The sequence below is a fragment of the Podarcis muralis genome, chromosome 1 (assembly GCF_964188315.1).
Source record: "Podarcis muralis chromosome 1, rPodMur119.hap1.1, whole genome shotgun sequence".
In the NCBI taxonomy this organism is placed as follows: domain Eukaryota; kingdom Metazoa; phylum Chordata; class Lepidosauria; order Squamata; family Lacertidae; genus Podarcis; species Podarcis muralis.
Genome location: NC_135655.1, coordinates 129,901,227 through 129,921,684, shown reverse-complemented (window position 1 = coordinate 129,921,684; position 20,458 = coordinate 129,901,227). Strand labels below are relative to the sequence as shown.

At 46.7% G+C, this 20,458-nt stretch overlaps 1 protein-coding gene across 1 annotated transcript in view; it reads left to right on the top strand.

Moving 5' to 3' along the window:
• KLF7 (KLF transcription factor 7) overlaps positions 1-20,205 on the top strand; it is an 88,430-nt gene extending 68,225 nt beyond the window's left edge. The window contains exons 4-5 of the mRNA XM_077918362.1: positions 2,806-2,929; positions 19,010-20,205. Coding sequence (XP_077774488.1) covers positions 2,806-2,929; positions 19,010-19,061 — 176 coding nt within the window. The 3' untranslated portion in view covers positions 19,062-20,205. The remainder of the gene's footprint in view (positions 1-2,805; positions 2,930-19,009) is intronic.
• Positions 20,206-20,458: the final 253 nt, after the last annotated feature.

Below are 20,458 nucleotides of genomic sequence, written 5' to 3'. Positions count from 1 at the left end.
TATAATTTCAGGGCTTAAACTGGAGATTAATTTGGGCCTGTTTCAGCTTTTCTCCTGTCTCCATTTGCCCACTCCTTGAACATGTGGTTTCTCTTAGATTTGGGCTATAAAGCAATCAGATCTCCCATTTCTCTCCTTGCTCTTGCTAATAATAAATAACACAGAAGACACATCAGTGTTTAGGATTCAAGAAGCTTGTCACTTGAAGGCAGAGGCTGTGAATGAGCTTTAAAGGGCATCTTTAAGGTGATTTCCAGTATTTTAAAAATATTTTCCTCTTCCCTGGTGCTGACAGTTCCTTATTAAGGAAGCAACAATGAAGACTGTTGTTCTTCTTTTACTGTGTACTCGCTTTTGCTACTGGGTCCACCTTTTGTTCTTGCTGAGCTGCATACTGAATGTGTAGCTGCGTATTGAATACTGTGTGTGTTTGGTTTCAATATCAGGATTCTTTCTCATGTTAAAATACGCAGATATTGGAGCCGTCCACTGTCTGCAGCTAGGTGCTGTCTGAATGACAACTAGATTGGAGAGAGGAGACCTAGGCTGAAAGGATGCTGTACCATTCGCTGGTCATCCTCCCTCTGGTTTGGATTAACACCATCTTTCAAAGAGCAGTTGTGATGGCGACAAGCACATTGGCAGAATTTTGCAAGAGAAGGGGAGCAAAAATGAAATGACAGTATCTCTCTTAAGGATCTCTATGGTGCTCTTGGTTTCATCCCACAGAGGAAGCACCATTGTCTGCTGTTAAAATCATTTGCTTCTGTTGGAAATCAGGTCTCATTTACCGTATTTTTCACTCTATAGGACGCACCGGACCATAGGACACACCTTGTTTTAGAGAGGGAGAACAAGGGGGGGAAATTCTCCCCCTCTCTGCGCAGCGCCCCTTCAGTGAAGCGGCAGGAGAAACGGAGCCCCTTCCATTTCTCCTCCCGCTTGGCTGAAGGGGTGATGCGCAGCTCTCCCTCTCTGCTGAAGCCAGGAGAGTCTTGCTCTCCCGGCTTTAGCAAAAGGAACCCGAAGCCTTCGGAGTGCACCGACCCCTCTCGCTCTCCAGGCTTCAGCAAAAGCAATGCGAAGGGAGCGCTCCCTCTGCGCTTTGGAGGCTTCGCGTTGCTATCGCTGAAGCCAAGGAGCCTGCATTCGCTCCATAGGATGCACACACATTTCCCCTTAATTTTTGGAGGGGGAAAAGTGCGTCCTATAGAGCGAAAAATACGGTAGCTAGGGTTAAAACATAACTGCACCATCTCCTAGCACCAGTTCACACATACATATTTCAAACCTAGACCTAAACTACTAGATGAATGCAACTTTCATGTGTGAATGGGCCCATCCAGAATAGATGAAACTGGGCTGTTGGTCAGATTTTATTTTTTGATATTTTTTTTGGTAAAAAAATAAGAAATCAATTACAGTGCTAATCATTGAAAATAGAACCAGTGCTTCCTGTAGTAAAAGAGCCACTTTCATAAGTGTCATAAGAGTTTCACAGTCTCCGATTTCAAAGGCAGCTTTAAGGGTCTGCTACAGAATATCTTGGTTCCTGCACTAGTTTCTTATTACAGGCCTATTTATGCATGGGTTATGTTCTGAGGCACTGTGCATTTAAGTGAAATTGCGTATATTGGAAACGCAATTGAAAAAGCCTGCAAATACCCTCTAAACTTCTGGAAGCCTTTGAAAAACCCTTTAAAAAAAACACCAAAAAAAATCTGCCAAACTCCACCACAATCGCCCCCTCCCCAATCCCTTGATTCCAGAAGGAGCGATGATATCAGGAGGGCTTGGAAATTGAAATCTCCTGCTTTGTTCAGGGTACATGGACAACTTGGAGAGGCCATGATGCTCTGGCAGCAACACAACCCTCCTCTTTGGCATGTAAGATATTGGTGACCACTGTGATAGGAATTTTATGGTCTTAGATATATGGTAATGTTCATAAGTGTACCAACCAAGCACGTACATAGATCAGCACAGGAAGACCAACCTGGAACCATTTTGATTCCTAAACTGAGCAAATGTTTTCTCTGCAAGGTCAAAGTGGCAAACCTCCCCATTGTCTCTTTCCTCACAAATCCTGTCTTAAGGGCACATTTAAGATATGAATAGGGTGTGAGCCTGTGACCTGGCCCAGGAACTAAGTATTTATCATTACAAAAGACTGGCCAGGCTACCCAGGAAATCCAATCAAGTAACCTGCCAGACAGGAGATAAACAACAACAGGAGAAAAACAACATTCAAAATTTCTGTTTTAGACCACCTTTTTTGTGATGTAGGTATGATGTATCTGAGGAGTGGTCTTAGGTTACACCCCTTCTGTGATGTATGTATGATGTTTCTGGGGGTGGTCTTGATCTACAGCAGTGTTCCCCAACCTTGGGCCTCCAGCTGTTTTTGGACTACAATTCCCATCATCCTTGACCACTGGTCTTGCTAGCGAGGGATGATGGGAGTTGTAGTCCAAAAACAGCTGGAGGCCCAAGGTTGGGGAACACTGATCTACAGGATGGGAATTTCAAAAGTCTTTATAAGGCCTTGCATGCCATTTTTCTGGGTCCCTCCTCTCTCCTGCGGGTGAGGGGAGCACCCTGTTGCAACAGTTCAATAAAGATCAAGCTTACTAGCTGCTTTGCTTCTCAATATTCTCTGCTTGGCCTCTGTTATTCTCTCCTACCAATAGGGAACCTATGTAAGGACTCTATATGAGCTCTTGGAAAAGGGCAATTTTTGTTTACAACACCAGACACTCCAGCTTTTGGTCGACACTGACAAAACTTCTTCCGTCTTCTTTGCAGGTGAGAAGCCTTACAAGTGTTCGTGGGAAGGGTGCGAGTGGCGTTTTGCACGAAGCGACGAGCTCACGCGACACTACCGGAAACACACGGGGGCAAAACCCTTCAAGTGCAACCACTGCGACAGGTAACTTGCTTCCCACCTATTGGTTCAAGAGCTGCCCTCGAGGCAACTTGGAGGGAAATCTTTTTTTTTTTTTTTAAAGGAACGCTTAATTGGCTGCTTATTTTGGAGGAAGGGGAATCGGTCACACAAGAGCATCCGTGATTGAGCTATAGGGTTACCTTTCAGCCATGCATCTCCAAACATTTCAAGGTTGATTCCACTTCCTTGGACGGAAAGGGAAACAGGCCCTGCCCAGTAAGCAAACAAGGTTTCCAGTTCAGTGCCTGGAATCTCCAGTTAAAACAGTCTCGGATATTAGCAGCTGGAAAAATCTCTCTTCCGGAGACATTCAAAAGTTGCTTCCAATCAACGCAGACAATACTGGCTTAGGCAGTGGTGGGGCTTGGCTTCTTCGTTGCCGATACATTAACAGAGTGCGCATTTCAAAAGCCCATAATTCTGTTGCAGATATAAATATTTTACTCGCGCAGATGTGAATATTTTATTTCTTTCCCTATTAAGCAAGACTGGCTTACCCCACTGGGTAGGGTGAGCATTTGTCCGGAGTCCAAGGAAGTGGAGCACGCTTTCATTTACAGGAATTGCATGCTAGGAAATCTCTTGGTATTTGCACCAGGCCATCAGCAGAATGCACAGGTACAGATGAAATGCTATGGTGCCAGCCGGCCCTCTTTCATAAACAAACAAGGATGTTTGGTGAGGGCGGCCGTGTGTGGTTTTTCCCCTTTCCCCTTCCTCATTCATGTCTAAAGCTGGAGCCTGGGGTAATATTTGCAATAGAACGCATATGCTGTAAGGGAAATGAAACTTTCCCCCGTCTTCCTCTCTGCTTGCTATCGCTTGACATCCTTTTCTTCCCAGCTCAGATAGCTTCCATTATGAGAGACAGACTGGAAGCAAAAACAAACAAAAAAGGGAGCAGTGGGAGGAAAGGGGAGATATTGGGAGGGGGAGCTGGCCTTCACCCCCAATCCGAGCACATCTTTTGTTTAAAAACACTCTGAGTTGTGCAGGCTTGTTGGTTGTTTGAATTTGTTACCTGCCCTCCACTGCAAGGTTCCAAATTGGCCACTTGCCCGGTCACGGGGCGGACGATAATTGTGTGTCAAGGTCCCCAGGGCCACCCCAATAACTCACACATCACACAGAATTTTTGTTTGAGGTTTTTGGCATAATTTTGGCCACAGCTTTATTAAAATACAAAAATGTGAGTGGTTGCTTAGGCATTGGTTGCGACTATCTGCCCCCACCATGGGGAACAGACTGACATTCCACACGATGCGAAAGTCAGAAAAGGGGAATACACTTGGGGGTAGCGACAGAGAAGGGAAGCTGCCCTCAGCCCTCCCCAAATGCAACCAGGAGCTCTTGCAATGGCCCGAGCCCCCTTGACAGAGTGGACAAGCAATAGTTACTCCCTGATTCCTTTAACGGAATCCCTTGCAGCAGCAGCATTAGAGGGGCAGGCACAGCCAATCCATGCCCCTCAACCAACCAAACCATAAACCAATGCCTAACCGCAACCTTACAAGTTGTGACGATTTGCTACGCAGTAGGCAAAAACCAAATGGCCCCAGCCAATCAGCCAAATGGACAAAATTCCTACCGGGCCCCTGCCCCAAAAGCAGACGACCCCATGACAGGCATAGCAAGGTCAAAGCGAACAACCCTAATTCTAGAGGGGGGGGGACAAGTAATCCGATGCATGGGCGAAAAGAGGAAGCCCTAGCCTCGTGCAAGGAGTTTTAGCATTTCTGGCTGTCAATTAACAAATGGCAACATTAACTTCTTCCCAACGACAAGGGAAGCCCCAATCGCATCAGTGGCCAACGATCAATTAGCCCGCCCCCAACTTTGGAGCGTCCTGGCGGCCCCCACCTCAACACGTGCTCTCCGTGAAGGAGAACACGCTTTGCGGCTCGTCGTACCAAAATCCTACCGCTGGGAAGCAACACCACAGCTAGGCGATCGTCCGTTGGGGAATTCCTAGGCCGGCCACTGGGCCATCTGTTTATTTGAATCCTGGACAACCCGGCCAGGTGGGCAGGGCTTGGGACCAGATAAAGACCGGGTGCTGTCGGACAAAGAACCATTCCAGGGAACCTACATTCAATGAAACACATTTAATAACCTTAAAACCAAAATTAAATTACAAAGTTTATTACTGCGCAGAAGCGGGGAAGGACCAGTCCAGTCTTAAATAACTCGGCTGCTCCCCAAAGCCTGCGCAAAGAAGTGTATCCTGGCTACCTGGCGGGGGGGAAATATGGCGACTGTGTCAGGAGCAACTCTGAGGGGAGAGAGGTCCATAATTGAGGGCCACCAGACAGAACAAACATGGCTCCCCTGTCATATATATATATATAGTATGACCCTGAGAAGGTGACATGAGAGGGTCTTTGGAGAGTCAGCAAAGAAAAAAAAAGAAAAAGGAGGGAGAGAGAGGAAGGAAGGAAGGAAGGAAGGAAGGAAGGAAGGAAGGAAGGAAGAGGCCAAGCCTCTAAACAGTGTTAAGATAAGTCAATTTAATTAGACATCTAAGCGGGCTATAGGTTTTGGTTTTCATGCTCCTCAAGGGCCCAGCAATCCTTTTATCCAGTTCACTAGGACAGATGTGGCAACCACTGGTTGCGCATAGTCACGTGCGGAGACACAGGCTTGGACACGGATGAGAGCCAGTGTGGTGTAGTGGTTAAGAGCGGTGGCCTTGTAATCTGGTGAACCGGGTTCGCTTCCCCGCTCCTCCACATGCAGCTGCTGGGTGACCTTGGGCCAGTCACACTTCTCTGAAGTCTCTCAGCCTCACTCACCTCACAGAGTGTTTGTTGTGGGGCAGGAAGGGAAAGGAGAATGTTAGCCGCTTTGAGACTCCTTAAAGGGAGTGAAAGGCAGGATATCAAATCCAAACTATTCTTCTTCTTCTTTTACAATGTAACCTACTAATTCATGCCTGTGTCCTTGTTCTTATACTTGCAATTGCCTGCGAGGGTGTCCCTCCCGCCCCCCCCCCCCGGTTTTTGTTTGAAAAGAACAATAAAAATACATTGAAGAAGAAAAGAGCAAACCACATTTCAAACTATTCGGCATAAAATTATTTATATCGCCATTCGCAATCACAAAAATAAAAGCATGGATGGAAACAAATCTCAGCCATTAATACAAAATAATGGCTTGAAGAACGTAAAGCATGCCTAAATTGAATAGTTAAGTCACAAAGCAGCCACATCTAATAAATAAAACGTAAAAAATAAAACGAAACAGAGAGGACTGCAGGCATATTGTGCTTATGAAGATTTCTGTAGCCACCACAGCCTTAAAGGAAGTGCAGCTAAAAGTGCACTTTCAAGCTATTTAGCCTTCTTACAGTGTACTTATGTATATAAAGGCAAATAACTGCACAGTCACTTTTTACCTTTATAGGCAGCTGTTATTTGTGGTTGCCTTTTACGCTCAGTTTCCTTAGAAGCTATGGAGCTCTTGGTTACTTTTGAAAACTTGCTGTAAGATTTAACAGATCTTACAGACTGGAATACTTGGCTCAGTGTACTTTAGACTATCTGACTGTTAGCATAGCATTGGCAAAATAAAATCAGACTTCCCAGTAATAAAACCAAATAGCACTGTCATTGCCAAGCAGTAAACCACCTAATTTGAGAGACTGGCCATGCGCAGTCTAAAGCTGAGATCTTGCCGAGGCAATAATCAAATAATATCTTACATCTGGCCATGCCATCTTCTGAAATCCTATTTATATATGTAACTTTGAGAGCAGGTTTTGGAAAATTACCCGTCCTTTTAAAGCAGCCCTCAAGACTTCTGCTGCAATAAGGAAATGCTTTTAATACAATCAATTCTCTCTTTAGTTCCTGAACACATTTAGATTGCTGGGGTTCACGTATAGAGAAGAGGACGTAAACAGATACCTGTTCTCTAACAGGGGAAGAAATATTATCATTTTTCACATTCTGTCTGTCGGCTGCGCCCATTCATCCCACCAAGTTTAATAATAATAATAATAATAATAATAATAATAATAATAATAATAATAATAATTTTTATACCCCGCCCATCTGGCTGAGCTTCCCCAGCCACTCTGGGCGGCTCCCAATCAAGTATTAAAAACAATACAGCGTTAAATATTAAAAACATCCCTGAACAGGGCTGCCTTCAGATGTCTTTTAAAGATAGGATAGCTACTTATTTCCTTCACATCTGAAGGGAGGGTGTTCCACAGGGCGGGTGCCACTACCGAGAAGGCCCTCTGTCTGGTTCCCTGTAACCTCACTTCTCGCAATGAGGGAACCGCCAGAAGGCCCTCAGCGCTGGATCTCAGTGTCCAGGCTGAACGATGGGGGTGGAGACGCTCCTTCAGGTATACAGGACCAAGGCCGTTTAGGGCTTTCAAAGTCAGCACCAACACTTTGAATTGTACTCGGAAACATACTGGGAGCCAATGAAGATCTCTCAGAACCGGTGTTATGTGGACCCGGCAGCCACTCCCAGTCACCAGTCTGGCTGCCACATTCTGGATTAATTGCAGTTTCCGGGTCACCTTCAAAGGTAGCCCCACGTAGAGCACATTGCAGTAGTCCAAGCGGGAGATAACTAGAGCATGCACCACTCTGGTGAGACAGTCCGCGAGCAGGTAAGGTCTTAGCCTGCGTACCAGGTGGAGCTGGTAGACAGCCGCCCTGGACACAGAATTAACCTGCACCTCCATGGACAGCTGTGAGTCCAAAATGACTCCCAGGCTGCGCACCTGGTCCTTCAGGGGCACAGTTACCCCATTCAGGACCAGGGAATCCTCCACACCTGCCCGCCTCCTGTCCCCCCAAAACAGTACTTCTGTCTTGTCAGGATTCAACCTCAATCTGTTAGCCGCCATCCATCCTCCAACCGCCTCCAGGCAGGACATTCACCGCCTTCACTGGTTCTGATTTAAAGGAGAGCTGGGTACCATCCGTATACTGATCAACATCCAGCCCAAACCCCCTGGTTTTTCCTCTGACAGCGCTGCCTTCCTTTTTATTTCTGGACATTTGGCCATGCTTTAGTTTGTTCAGAATGCGGGATAACATAACTTAGAGGGAGATCTCTGGAGCCTTTTCTTTTCTATGCATTCCTTTTGTCAACCGAAAGAAGATGTGTTCTCTTTTCTTTGTTGGCAGTGGGAGATTCCTTAAACAATTGTTGTTCTATTTTTGTCACTGGAACTAGCTTAGTTCTTCACAGTTGAGGGAATTGTCTTATTGGAGTGAGACCGCTGCTTTCTTGTAATCTTTAAGAAGAAGCTGACAAGTTTCTGACCTTGGGCTGAAGCCGTCCGTTTCATTTCAGCGTTGCGATTCATGCTCTACAGCAGTTTAACTCCCTTTCCCCCAACCTTAGTTATTTATCTTGGTTAGAGCTGTGCACAAACGGCCCTTAAAAACCACCTGCCCTATTTGTGGGCCGAGAAATTGGGAGGAATCGTTTCACAAGACCTCCCCAGGGGCAGGAAGAATTTTCCAATGGTTTCTCAGGGGTGAGGCTCATCATTAGCAGTGGAAGTAGCAGAACCAACATGTTCCTTTTCCCCCTAAGAGTGTGTGTAAGTGTGTACAGCTTGCAGCAGCAGCCTGTCCATCATTTAGCATCATCTAAGTAGCATTGGGTGGCGCTGTGGGTTAAACCACAGAGCCTAGGACTTGCCGATCAGAAGGTTGGCGGTTCGAATCCCCACGACGAGGTGAGCTCCCGTTGCTTGGTCCCTGCTCCTGCCAACCTAGCAGTTCGAAAGCACGTCAAAGTGCAAGTAGATAAATAGGTACCACTCCGGCGGGAAGGTAAACGGTGTTTCTGTGCGCTGCTGTGGTTCGCCAGAAGCGGCTTAGTCATGCTGGCCACATGTCCCAGAAGCTGTACGCCGGCTCCCTCGGCCAATAAAGCGAGATGAGCGCCGCAACCCCAGAGTCGGTCACGACTGGACCTAATGGTCAGGGGTCCCTTTACCTTTGCCTTAACTAGCATTGTTCCATGACATTGTGAAGGGGAAATGGTAGCCACACTACCAAAAAACCCCAGAAAATGTTGGGGGAAATTCTTCAAAGTGGCCAAAGGGGGAGGGGAAATGCCTCATCATTTCAGAAGAAAAGTGTTCTGAGAAATTTCAGCTTGGCTCTTGTCGTAATATCATTCAGCCCATTGAACAGGCTGGTGTCTCTGTTTTCTCCTGGCTTGTTTCCAGAGACAAACACAACTAGTCCTTCATGCCCAAGGCAGATACAGGGTTGTCTTTCCTGAGCAGAAGTCCTTCCATGGCTTGTGGCAAGTTGCATTTGAAACTGAGGGGACATGATACAGAACGGGTGTGTGAGCTTTCCATGGTTGCCCTGGGCTTGCCTAAAGTCGCTTTTGGGGTAGTGGTCTTTTTGGATTTGGGTGTCAGAAGTACTCAGCCTGATGTATGTGAGGGATGGGGGGGAGTTGCTTCTGTTTCTCTCCCTTTTTCTTTCTCTTTCTCACCCACACCCATACACCACACACACACACACACACACTCACACACTACAGTTTCAGTCTAGCTTCAGAGAGCAGAGTGGAGGATGTTTGCTTCAGCTCCGTGCTGTAAGATTTTACAGCTGCTTTTTGAGTAAGTCCGCCTTGTGTTCTGCCTCAGGGTCCTGCTGCACTAGTTGTGCAATACAGTGGTACCTCGGGATGCGAACGGGATCCGTTCCAGAGTCCCGTTCGCATCCTGAATGGAACCTAAGACGCAACGGCGCGTCTGCGCATGCGCGGGTCGCGTCTCGCCGTTTCCGCACATGTGTGTGACATCATTTTGAGCGCCTGTGCCTGCGCGAGCGGCGAAACCTGGAAGTAACACGCTCCGTTACTTCTGGGTTGCCGGGGAGCGCAACCCGAAAGCGCTCAACCTGAAGCAACTTCAATCCGAGGTATGACTGTAATGGCTACAGGGAGCGCTGTGAAATCTCCACTTGTTCACAAAGTCGCCCTTTGAAGCTGGGCCAGCCACTCTCTTCGTCTAACCAAGGTCAAAGGGTTGTTGTGAGGACTAAATGGGAGGGATTCCAGGAATAGAGATCCTGTGCCCCCCCCCAAAAAAAGTTTTTGGACTACAGCTCCCATAATTCCAGATCTTTGGCCATGATAGCTGATGGGAGTCCAACACAATCTGGAGAACCACAGGTTCCCCATTCCTGACATAAAAGGTAAAGGTACCCCTGCCCATACGGGCCAGTCTTGACAGACTCTAGGGTTGTGCGCCCATCTCACTCAAGAGCCCGGGGGCCAGCGCTGTCTGGAGACACTTCCGGGTCACATGGCCAGCGTGACAAAGCTGCATCTGGCGAGCCAGCGCAGCACACGGAAACGCCGTTTACCTTCCCGCTGGTAAGCGGTCCCTATTTATCTACTTGCACCCGGGGATGCTTTCGAACTGCTAGGTTGGCAGGCGCTGGGACCGAGCAGCAGGGGCACACCCCGCTGCGGGGATTCGAACCGCTGACCTTTCGATCGGCAAGCCCTAGGTGCTGAGGCTTTTACCCACAGCGCCACCTGCGTCCCACCATTCCTGACATACACCACCCTCAAAAGACTGGAGATAAAAATGTAGTAGATTTTTTTGGGGTGGGGGGGTAGGAACCATTCTGCAGCAAATGAACATCCAGCAGGTTAGTGTTCTGCACTTGTACCGGAGAGTCCATGTCCTTGGGAGTTTTCCTCCTCATTGGAATATAGGTGTGCATCTTAATTGAACAGGCAGACAAAATATTTATTAATTTCATAAAATTTATACATGGCTTGATTGTGCATATATAAAACCACCTCTTAACCATTTACAAAAAAAACCCCAGAAAACAATACATTTATCAATAAAATAGCAATAGTAATTTAAAACATTTAAGAAAATGCAAATCAACAATAAACTAAAGACGGATTAAACATGCATCAACATTTTAAATAGCGGTATCTGGGCAGGCTTGTCTAAGCAGAATGTTTTTAGCAGGCACTGAAAAGAGTATATACCAGGCATAGGCAAACTTGGCCCTCCAGATGTTTTTAGGACTACAGCTCCCATCATCCCTAGCTAACAGGACCAGTGGTCAGGGATGATGGGAGTTGTAGTCCCAAAACATCTGGAGGGCCGAGTTTGCCTATGCCTGGTATATAGCAAGTTGCCTGCCTGATATCAATCGCCAGGGAGTTCCAGTGTGGAGGTGGCCACACTAAAATACTGATTTCTTATGTGGAACAGGTATTACGTGGCACTTGTAACAATGCCAGTTCACAGATCAAAGTGACTGAGTGGGTGTATATGGGCTCAGGTGATCTCACAGGTAAATTGGTCCCCAGTTGTTATGTTCTTTGTATACTAATAGCAACACCCTGAACATGGCCCAGTAGCAAATCGGCAGCCAGTACAGATCTCTGAGCACAGGTGTTACATGCTGACAAGGTCTTACTCCTCTCAGCAATCGTGCTGCAGTGTTCTGGATTGAGCGCAAGGAAGCCCCACATAGAGCACATTGCAGTAATCCAGTCTTGAAGCAACCATGGCCTGAGCTTCTATCACTAGGCTTCCCCAGTCCAGGAACGGCCATAGCTGTCGAACCAATTGCAGTTGGCAAAAGGCGCTTCTAGCCACTGGGTCCAGAAGCACCCAAACTGTGAACCTGCTCCTTCAGGGGGAGTGCAACGCCATCCGGGGGGGCCAGTTGACCAATTTATTGATTATGGGAAATACTCATATTCAAGCTCAGCTTGTTTTCTGACATCCATCTCCCCACCGCATCCAAGTAATGGCCTAAGACTGCATCGTCTCTGTTAAGTTGTGGGTGAACATATCAGACGACACAGCGATTCTTCAAACAGCTCTTGTTTATTCACAGGCCAGAACAGAACTGAACTGAAGGGTTCAGCCAGCCTGCTTACCATATTTTTTGCTCTATAAGATGCACCAGACCACAAGACGCATCTAGTTTTTGGAGGAGGAAAACAAGAAAAAAAATATTCTGAATCTCAGAAGCCAGAACAGCAAGAGGGATCGCTGCACAGTGAAAGCAGCAATCGCTTTTGCTGTTCTGGATTCTGTGATAGCTGTGCATCCTGCATTCGCTCCATAAGACGCACACACATTTTCCCCTTACTTTTTAGGAGGGAAAAAGTGAGTCTTATAGAGCAAAATATACGGTATAGAGAACTCCACTAGAACGCAACAGTAACCATTTTCTGTAACTATCCAATCACTAAATGTCACTTTCAATCCCTTATTTGCATATGTGGACCTGAGTGAAAACTATCTACAGTATCCCCATCTGGCCCAGGGTGAGAACTTCAGTACATAACAGTCTCTCCTGATTCAGATGTGGTGGAGAAATAGAGCTGCGTGTTATCAGCACTCTTTAAGTAAACACTTGATCTCCAGATGCACAGGGAGTGAGAGGGTGTAATGTAGAGAAACCTTGCCATATGGATAATCCTACAGTGATACCTCTAGTTGTGGACTTAATCCCCCGAAAAGTTCACAACTAGAGCGCCTCTTCTGCACATGTGCGTTTCTGCGCGTGCGTGAAGCGTGCAGATCGCTTCTGCGCATGTGCGGGCGGCAAACCCGGAAGTAAACACTTCTGAGTTGGCCGCATTCATAAGCTGAAAGACCACAAAAAGAGCAGAAAGCAACATGAGGTATTACTGTACATATTTTGTCACTCCCCCCCCCCAAAAAAAAATGTTCGATTATCTGAGGGAATGAGAGTCTTGCTCCTTATCCAGAAACTTACTTCATTCAAACTGGCAAAATAGTAGTTCTTTTTATTTAATTGTCCCAGCTTGTGATTGTAACATTTGCTTTCATTACTCTTCTTCCTCCTTTTATTCCCAGGAGTATGCAGCAATAATCTCTTTTAAGCTCTCATTTGTGAGAGAAAATAAGTCTCTGATTAGCTGAATAAGGATGCTTTCATGAACCGACAACCTAGCAGATAAATGTCCTGTTTTTCTTTATATCCGCAAGGTGATTTGTGATGGCTCTTGTTTTAACCTCTTCCTCTCCACCCTGTTTTGATCAGCAGAAGTTTAATTGACATGTGACACTGGAAACTTAAATAGCAATCAGGGGCTCTATGTGGGCTTTCAGGCTTTTTGTTTAAACTACCTTGCCTTTAGGGATAGAACCTGCTCATCCTGCTGCACCCAGAGAGGTGAGGATGTTTTCAAACAAAAGAATTGTTAACTGTGAAGACCAAAAAGGGTCATTTTCTTTGTTTGTTTGCCTGTTCAAATACCTGAATAGGTTTTGGTGATCTTGAGAAAGGCAGATCGGCAGCGTAGCCCACCATGCAGGGTTTCTGTAGGCTACAAAAAACCCCACTGGTTTGAGTTCCTTGGAAGAAGTGGCAAGGTATACAAATATAAAATGAAAATAATGAATTTCCGCTAACAATGACATATGACCATGTGAAGATGGATGTGCGTCATCATTCTCTCCAGAATGTGGTTGGCGTCCTATACCAATCACACCAGGCGTCCTGAGCTTCCTTGCTTTGTGGTTTGTTATAGAGATCAGATTTTGGACATGTTGAAAACTTGTTATGCATTGCATGTATGTACCAGATAGGTTGTCAGAGGGCTTTTTGACTGTGGCACTCCTTTTTTTTTTTTTTTAAAGTGTACTGTGATCTGTAGATCACAGGCATTTCACAACATAAAAATATAAAATGAGGGCACAAAATATATAATAAAACAAAGGCAACCAATAACCCCTCACCCACAACCACGTTTCAGAGTCTATAGAATGTTAATCAGCCAAAGGCCAGGTTGAAGAGAAAACTGGTGCCTAAAGAAATGCGATAAAGGCGTCTGGTAAACTTCCCTGGGGAAAGCATTCCACAAACGGGGAGCCACCACAGAAAAGGCCTGTCCTTGTGCTGCCACCCTCCAGAACTCTCACAGAGGAGGCACACAAAGAAGAGCCTCAGAAGATGATTGCAGGGTCCGGGTCAGTTCATATGGAAAGAGGCGGTCCTTGAGGTATTGCAATCCTGAGCCATTTAAGGCTTTATAGGTCAAAACCAGCAATTTGAATTGGGCCTGGGGCCTAATTGATAGCCAGTGCAGCCGAGGCAGGATGGCATTATATGTTCAACACATATTGCCCCGACAAACAGGCTGGCTGTCGAATTCTGCACCAGCTGAAGTTTCTGAACTGTCTTTAGGGGCAGCCCCATGTACAGTGGACGCTCGGGTTGCGAACCTGATCCGTGCGGGATTAACGTTTGCAACCCACAGCGTCCGCAACCCACAGTGGCGCGTCTGTGCATGCACGGGTTGCGATTCAGCGCTTCTGCGCATGTGCAAAGCGCGATTTAGTGCTTCTGCGTATGCGCGACTGCCAAAACCTGGGAGTAACCCGTTCCAGTACTTCCGGGTTTCGGCGGTCCACAACCCGAAAAAACACAACCGGAAGCATCTGTAACCCGAGGTATGACTGTAATAACACATTGCAGTAATCTAACCTAGAGATTGCCAGAGCATAGACGACAGAAGTGAGGCTATTCCGGTCCAGATAGGGGTGCAGCTGGGTCATCAGTCAAAGCTGAAGGAAGGTTCTTTGCACCACTAAGGCTACCTGAGCCTCAAGCCAACAGCAAAGGATTCAGGAGTGGCCCCAAGCTACATACCTGCTCCTTCAGAGGGAGTGTAACCCAACAAGAGAAGGCAACCTCCCAGCCATCTGGTCTAGGGAACTGTCCACTAACAAGTGCCTCAGTCTTAACCTGGATTGAGATTCAGTTTGTTGGCTCTCATCCAATCTATTACAGTTAAATTGATGGAATATGCTGAAATGGCAAAATTCTTGATGAAACTGAGAGGAAGAGATGACAATGAATTCAAGTAAGAATGGAAGATGTTTATTGGATATTGTCAGGGGTTCAGGGACAGAGGCACAGGTGAGGGAGGAGGCGGAGAGCGAGGGGGAAGAACCCCAGGGCAGCGAGGAAGAGGATGACAATGACTTGAGGGATTCCATGAGTCTTTCAAGTGAGTCGGAGGATTCCCAGAAGGGGGCGCCTGTGGTCAGGCCAAGGGGAGTCACAGGGGGGACTCGTCAGGAGCAGGGGACCAGCGGGGGAACCCAGAGTGGGAACTGGGAGTCGGGACCGGCTTCTCCGCCAGAGCGCAGTGAAGGGGGTGGAGATTCCAGAGTGACAGGGGAAGCAGGTCCCAAAGCAGAGAGGGAGGGGAGATCGGAGCAAGACATCCTCCCAGAAGGGGAGGAGAGTAGTGCAGGGATTAGTGTAGCTGTCAAGTGGAAGGTTAGAGGTTGCGAACGCGCGCCAAGTTCAAATGTGGAGGCGAGCGGAAGTACAGGGAGCCCGAAGGAGGAGCCAGGTCCCAAAGCACGCAGGAGGGGGGAAGAGCTGTCTGGGGATTCCGCGTCAGGGGAATCCAGGAGGGGCAAAACCCCAGGGGGCAGGAAGACCCTGCGGAAAAGGAAAGAAAGGAAGAGGTGGAGCAGCACAGCCCTCTTAAACTGGTGCAGAGGAGGGACTGACTCAGAGGGGACTTCAGCGGTCTAAGCGTAACAGACGTGGGGCTGCGCGCCTCGCCTGTGGAGCGTACAATGCACTTCAATAAACATCTTTGTATATAAACTGGACTTGGCGTTGGTCTCTTGTGAGCTGGGACCTGAGGCAGCCCTGACAGATATATACAGAAGTAATGTACAGTGGTACCTCTGGATGCGAACGGGAGCCGTTCCGGAGCCCCATTCGCATCCTGAAGCGAACGGAAGACGTGACTGCGTGTCTGTGTGGGTCACGTTTCGCCGCTTCCGCACATGCGAGTGACGTCATTTTGAGCGTCTGCGCATGCGCGAGCAGCAAAACCCAGAAGTAACGCGCTCCGTTACTTCCGGGTCGCCGCAGAGCGCAACCCGAAAATATTTAAGCTGAAGCGTATTCATCCCGAGGTATGACTCTACACGGCTTAATACATTAGTAGGGTTTTAAGATCACTTGTAATTTTATCATGAATGAATAGTGGGTGATTTAAATATGATATAAATATAACAACGGACATGCAGTAAGTTGATAAACAGTAGAACCAGGTAAGGGTTTAGAGGGAAGACAAGGGATTCTAGGAATCCCACAAGTGTATTCTTATTATTATTTTTAAGAAATATTTTTGTGAATGTATGTTTTTGTTTCTTTGTGTTTTTTATTATCTTTGGAAAATCAATAAAATGTGTTAAAACAACAACGACCCATTACAGAGGCAAGACACTGTGTCCATCACATCGCCTGAACGCTCTGCTTCTGGAGTTTTCTTGCCCAGCGCATGTTATTTCCCCAGAATTTTAACCTTTGAGTATGTAATACACACACACACGGTGGCGCTGTGGGTAAAACCTCAGTGCCTAGGACTTGCCGATTGCATGGTCGGCGGTTCGAATCCCCGCGGCGGGGTGCGCTCCCGTCATTCGGTCCCAGCGCCTGCCAACCTAGCAGTTCGAAAGCACCCTCGGGTGCAAGTAGATAAATAGGGACCGCTTACCAGCGGGAAGGTAAACGGCGTTTCCGTGTGCTGCGCTGGCTCGCCAGATGCAGCTTTGTCACGCTGGTCACGTGACCCAGAAGTGTCTGCGGACAGCGCTGGCTCCCGGCCTCTAGAGTGAGATGAGCGCACAACCCTAGAGTCTGGCAAGACTGGCCCGTACGGGCAGGGGTACCTTTACCTTTACCTTTATGTAATACACACAAGCACACAATTTGTGTGCTGTGATTCTTCACGGCACTGCCTATTCCTAATGGAAGAAAGAGAATCCCACACAGCTCCCCACCCCGCAAGTCGTTGTTCCAGCTGCGCCTTGCATCTCAGGTGAGGCATATGGATGTAAGCTGGCAAAGTGTCATGCTGATTAGCAACATCAGCATATGTACTGCAAATGGTGTGTAGTGTGTGTGTGTGTGTGTGTGTGTGTGTGTGTGTGTGTGTGTGTGTTTTGGCAGCAAGGTTGAGAGGAAAGGGAGCAGAGGTGGACCCCAGAGGGGACTGACAGAGAATCCCTTGGGTGTCCTTTCAATAACCTGGCTACTAAGCTTTCGCTAGGTATTTCTGTTGAAGTGCTCAGTAGGTCAGCTGCTGGAAGGAACACAGAAGCTGCATGGATTGTGGCACAGGGCTTGTGCTCAGCCAGTGTGTTCAGGGTCAAGCAGTTGAACTGCAAGCCAACCTTTGAGGTAGATGCTGCATGGACCGCAGTCTAATTTTCAGTTGTTCCTTACTGATCAAGGATCAGATGCAGGGCTGCAGGGGTTTGGCAAGCCTGGCATTCTTGTTGAAATCACACTGGTTTGCACGGGACTGTAATGGGTTTGGACTGTTCCAAAGACCTACCGTATTTTTCGCTCTATAAGACGCACCAGACCACAAGACGCACCTAGTTTTTGGAGGAGGAAAACAAGGGGGGGGGGATTTCTGAATCTCAGAAGCCAGAACAGCAAGAGGGATCGCTGCACAGTGAAAGCAGCAATCCCTCTTGCTGTTCTGGCTTCTGTGATAGCCGCGCAGCCTGCATTTGCTCCATAAGACACACACACATTTCCCCTTACTTTTTAGGAGGGAAAAAGTGAGTCTTATAGAGCAAAAAATATGGTACTTCCTACAGGGAAGTTTTTATTGGGAAATGACGCCTTGTTGGAAATAAAGTCGTGGATCTACCTTTTTTAGGTTTCCTGAAACACAGCCTTATATGGGTCTATGAAAATGGCTGAATGAGTATACAATTCATAAACACAGCAGGATTTTCCCCTTAAAAGAGAGCCAGTGTGGTGTAGTGGTTAAGAGTGGTGGACTCATAATCTGGTGAACTGGGTTCGCATCTCCACTCCTCCACATGCAGCTGCTGGGTGACCTTGGGCCAGTCACACTTCTCTGAAGTCTCTCAGCCCCACTCACCTCACAGAGTGTTTGTTGTGGGGGAGGAAGGGAAAAAGGGGATTGTTAGCCGCTTTGAGACTCCTTAAGGGGAGTGAAAGGTGGGATATCAAGTCCAAATATGAATCAGGTGTACGGAAGCTCTGGGCCCTCCAGATTTTGCTGAACTACAACTCCCATAATCTCCTGCCTTTGGCTAGGGTTGATGGGAGTTGTAGTTCAGAATCATTGGGAACGCCAAAGGTCTCCCCCACCCGATATAAATATGACCAGCCTCTATTGAAAAATCAAATATGTTACTTCTTAGGAGTAAAGTTTAGCTCTAAAATGAGTGGTTTGTACCCACTATTAGGCACCCATTCAAAACTGCTGTTTGTTGTGGCATGGCTAATAGCTAGACTGTGTTGCTTTGCCGGGATTTTACAGACTGGGTGGTGGTGCATTGCTTCTCTTAGCCTTATTTGATATGCTGCTGCTAATAGAAAATTCTAGCTACAGCGAGTTACTCTAGCACTTGAGTTATAACGCAGCCTTGTTGCTTCCCGCCTACGAAGGTGATACACTTCCTGTTCTTGGAAAATGAAAGCATACTGGACTCATGTTTACTGGCCCAATAAAAAGGTTGCGCCTCTGGTGCTCTGTGTTTTAATTATTATAAATATACAAAAAATTAAAAACATATATAAAGGTGAAAAGGTAAAGGACCCCTGGACGGTTAAGTCCAGTCGAATTCAGCTATGGGGTGCAGCGCTCACCTCCACTTTGAGGCCAAAGGAGTTGGCATATTTAGGACAAATACAGTTTGTTACATCCCATATAATGAAATAACCCGTATATTCCTTTTCTCATAACTATGTATATTTGTGAGTTGCAGAAAGACACCCACATCAAAACCCATAATTGGTGTTTTATTTGCTAAGTCTGAGCTCAAGCATGCGTGGAAGATTCACAGTCATACATTATTTCTAGAGTGTTCAACACGTACCAGGTGCTTTGCAAATTCTGCCTTTTTACGGTTCAGCTGTACGCAGAGAGTTTTCCATCCCGTTTGACGATGGTCTGGTATGCAAAATCAGAAAAGTTTTCTATTGTCCAACCCTGATATATATATATATATATATTTTGTATTTATTTCTGCAGGTGTTTTTCAAGATCTGATCACCTTGCCCTCCATATGAAGAGGCACATCTAAATAATAGATCTCTCAGCATGGCCCAGATGCAGACAGACCTGAGCATCCTGGGGAGAGGGGAGCTGCCTGTCTCTTGCGGCCTTTCAGAGGAAGAGAACTTGATCACCTGTACGCAAACCACGCACTAAATGCCGTCATGCACCCAGCTATACTTAATTACATATGTGTCTTCTCTACACCTTGCCCAACTGGAAGGCAGATGACACCTGAGGAGGAGGAGGAGGAAAGGGGTGCGAGAAGATGTCGGCAAGACACGGATGGTGCTTACAGCACTTCAGGACCGTAGGATTTTTGTTCCCCGTTTATTGCCAATGGAAATGAAAGCAAATGGGAGAGGATTCCCTGCCGCAGTAAGAGAAGGAAATATAACTTGCTTCTCGATGCAACTTGGATGATAGGGGATGGGGTACATGACTTTTGGAGTTGCATATTTGTAGCACTAACTTTTCTTTTTAAATGGATTTTGGAGGGGAAACTAATGACCTAGAAAAACCAAATCCCAGTTTGGTAGCCAAAACGTTAATGTCTTGGTTCCTTTCTGTTTTTGTTTTCGAGACTCCCTTATGTACAACGATGCATCCAGGCTCCTCACAGACACTTTGACCTGCTCTGATTATGGTTCTTCTTTATAGAACTGAGCTGTCAAGATCCCTTCAAGTCAATACCAATGGCCTTAATTGGCAGTAGACTGTGCGGCGATACCTGGGACACGCCTACTCTTTTCGCTTGAGATGGTATAGACTTCGTCAAGGATATTTTCTTTTGTTTTGGCTTTGCTTTTCGTTCCTTAAATTTTGATATTTTGTTATTGCACATCATGTGCACTAGGGGACTGTGAAAACTACTGATGTTACTTCACAGTGGTTGGCCAGCAATGTCCCTGAGCAGCACCACAGTATATCTTTGGAGCCTTCACCACATTGCCATAGTTCGGACTTTCTATTTAATTGCCTAATGAAAACTTGAACAACAGCTTCTCTGGAAGCTTTGAACCTTTTTCTCCATGTTCATCAGAACTCATTTACTCACCTGGATATCTGTCTTGGATTCTGTCACTCAGGCATGACTTCAGATTTTCCTTCTGCACCGTGGGGAGCACGCTTGCTGTAATCCACGACGATTGGTTAGCAGCTCAGGCCGCTTTTGACCCGGTCAAAAGCCTGGTTACTGATTTGTGTGTCTGGCACCTGCAAAAAGATATATTTTGGGTTGAGCAGATTTGTAGAAATACGATGATCATCATGAATGGAAAAGTGAGAACCTCTTCTGGTTAAAATAACCCCACACAGCATTTTTGCTCTGAAGATGAAACCTACTTAAGGTTCTCCTTTCCCATTTATCAAGGTGACGCGACTTCCCCACTCTTCTGACATGATAAGGTTAAATGAAAGGGATTG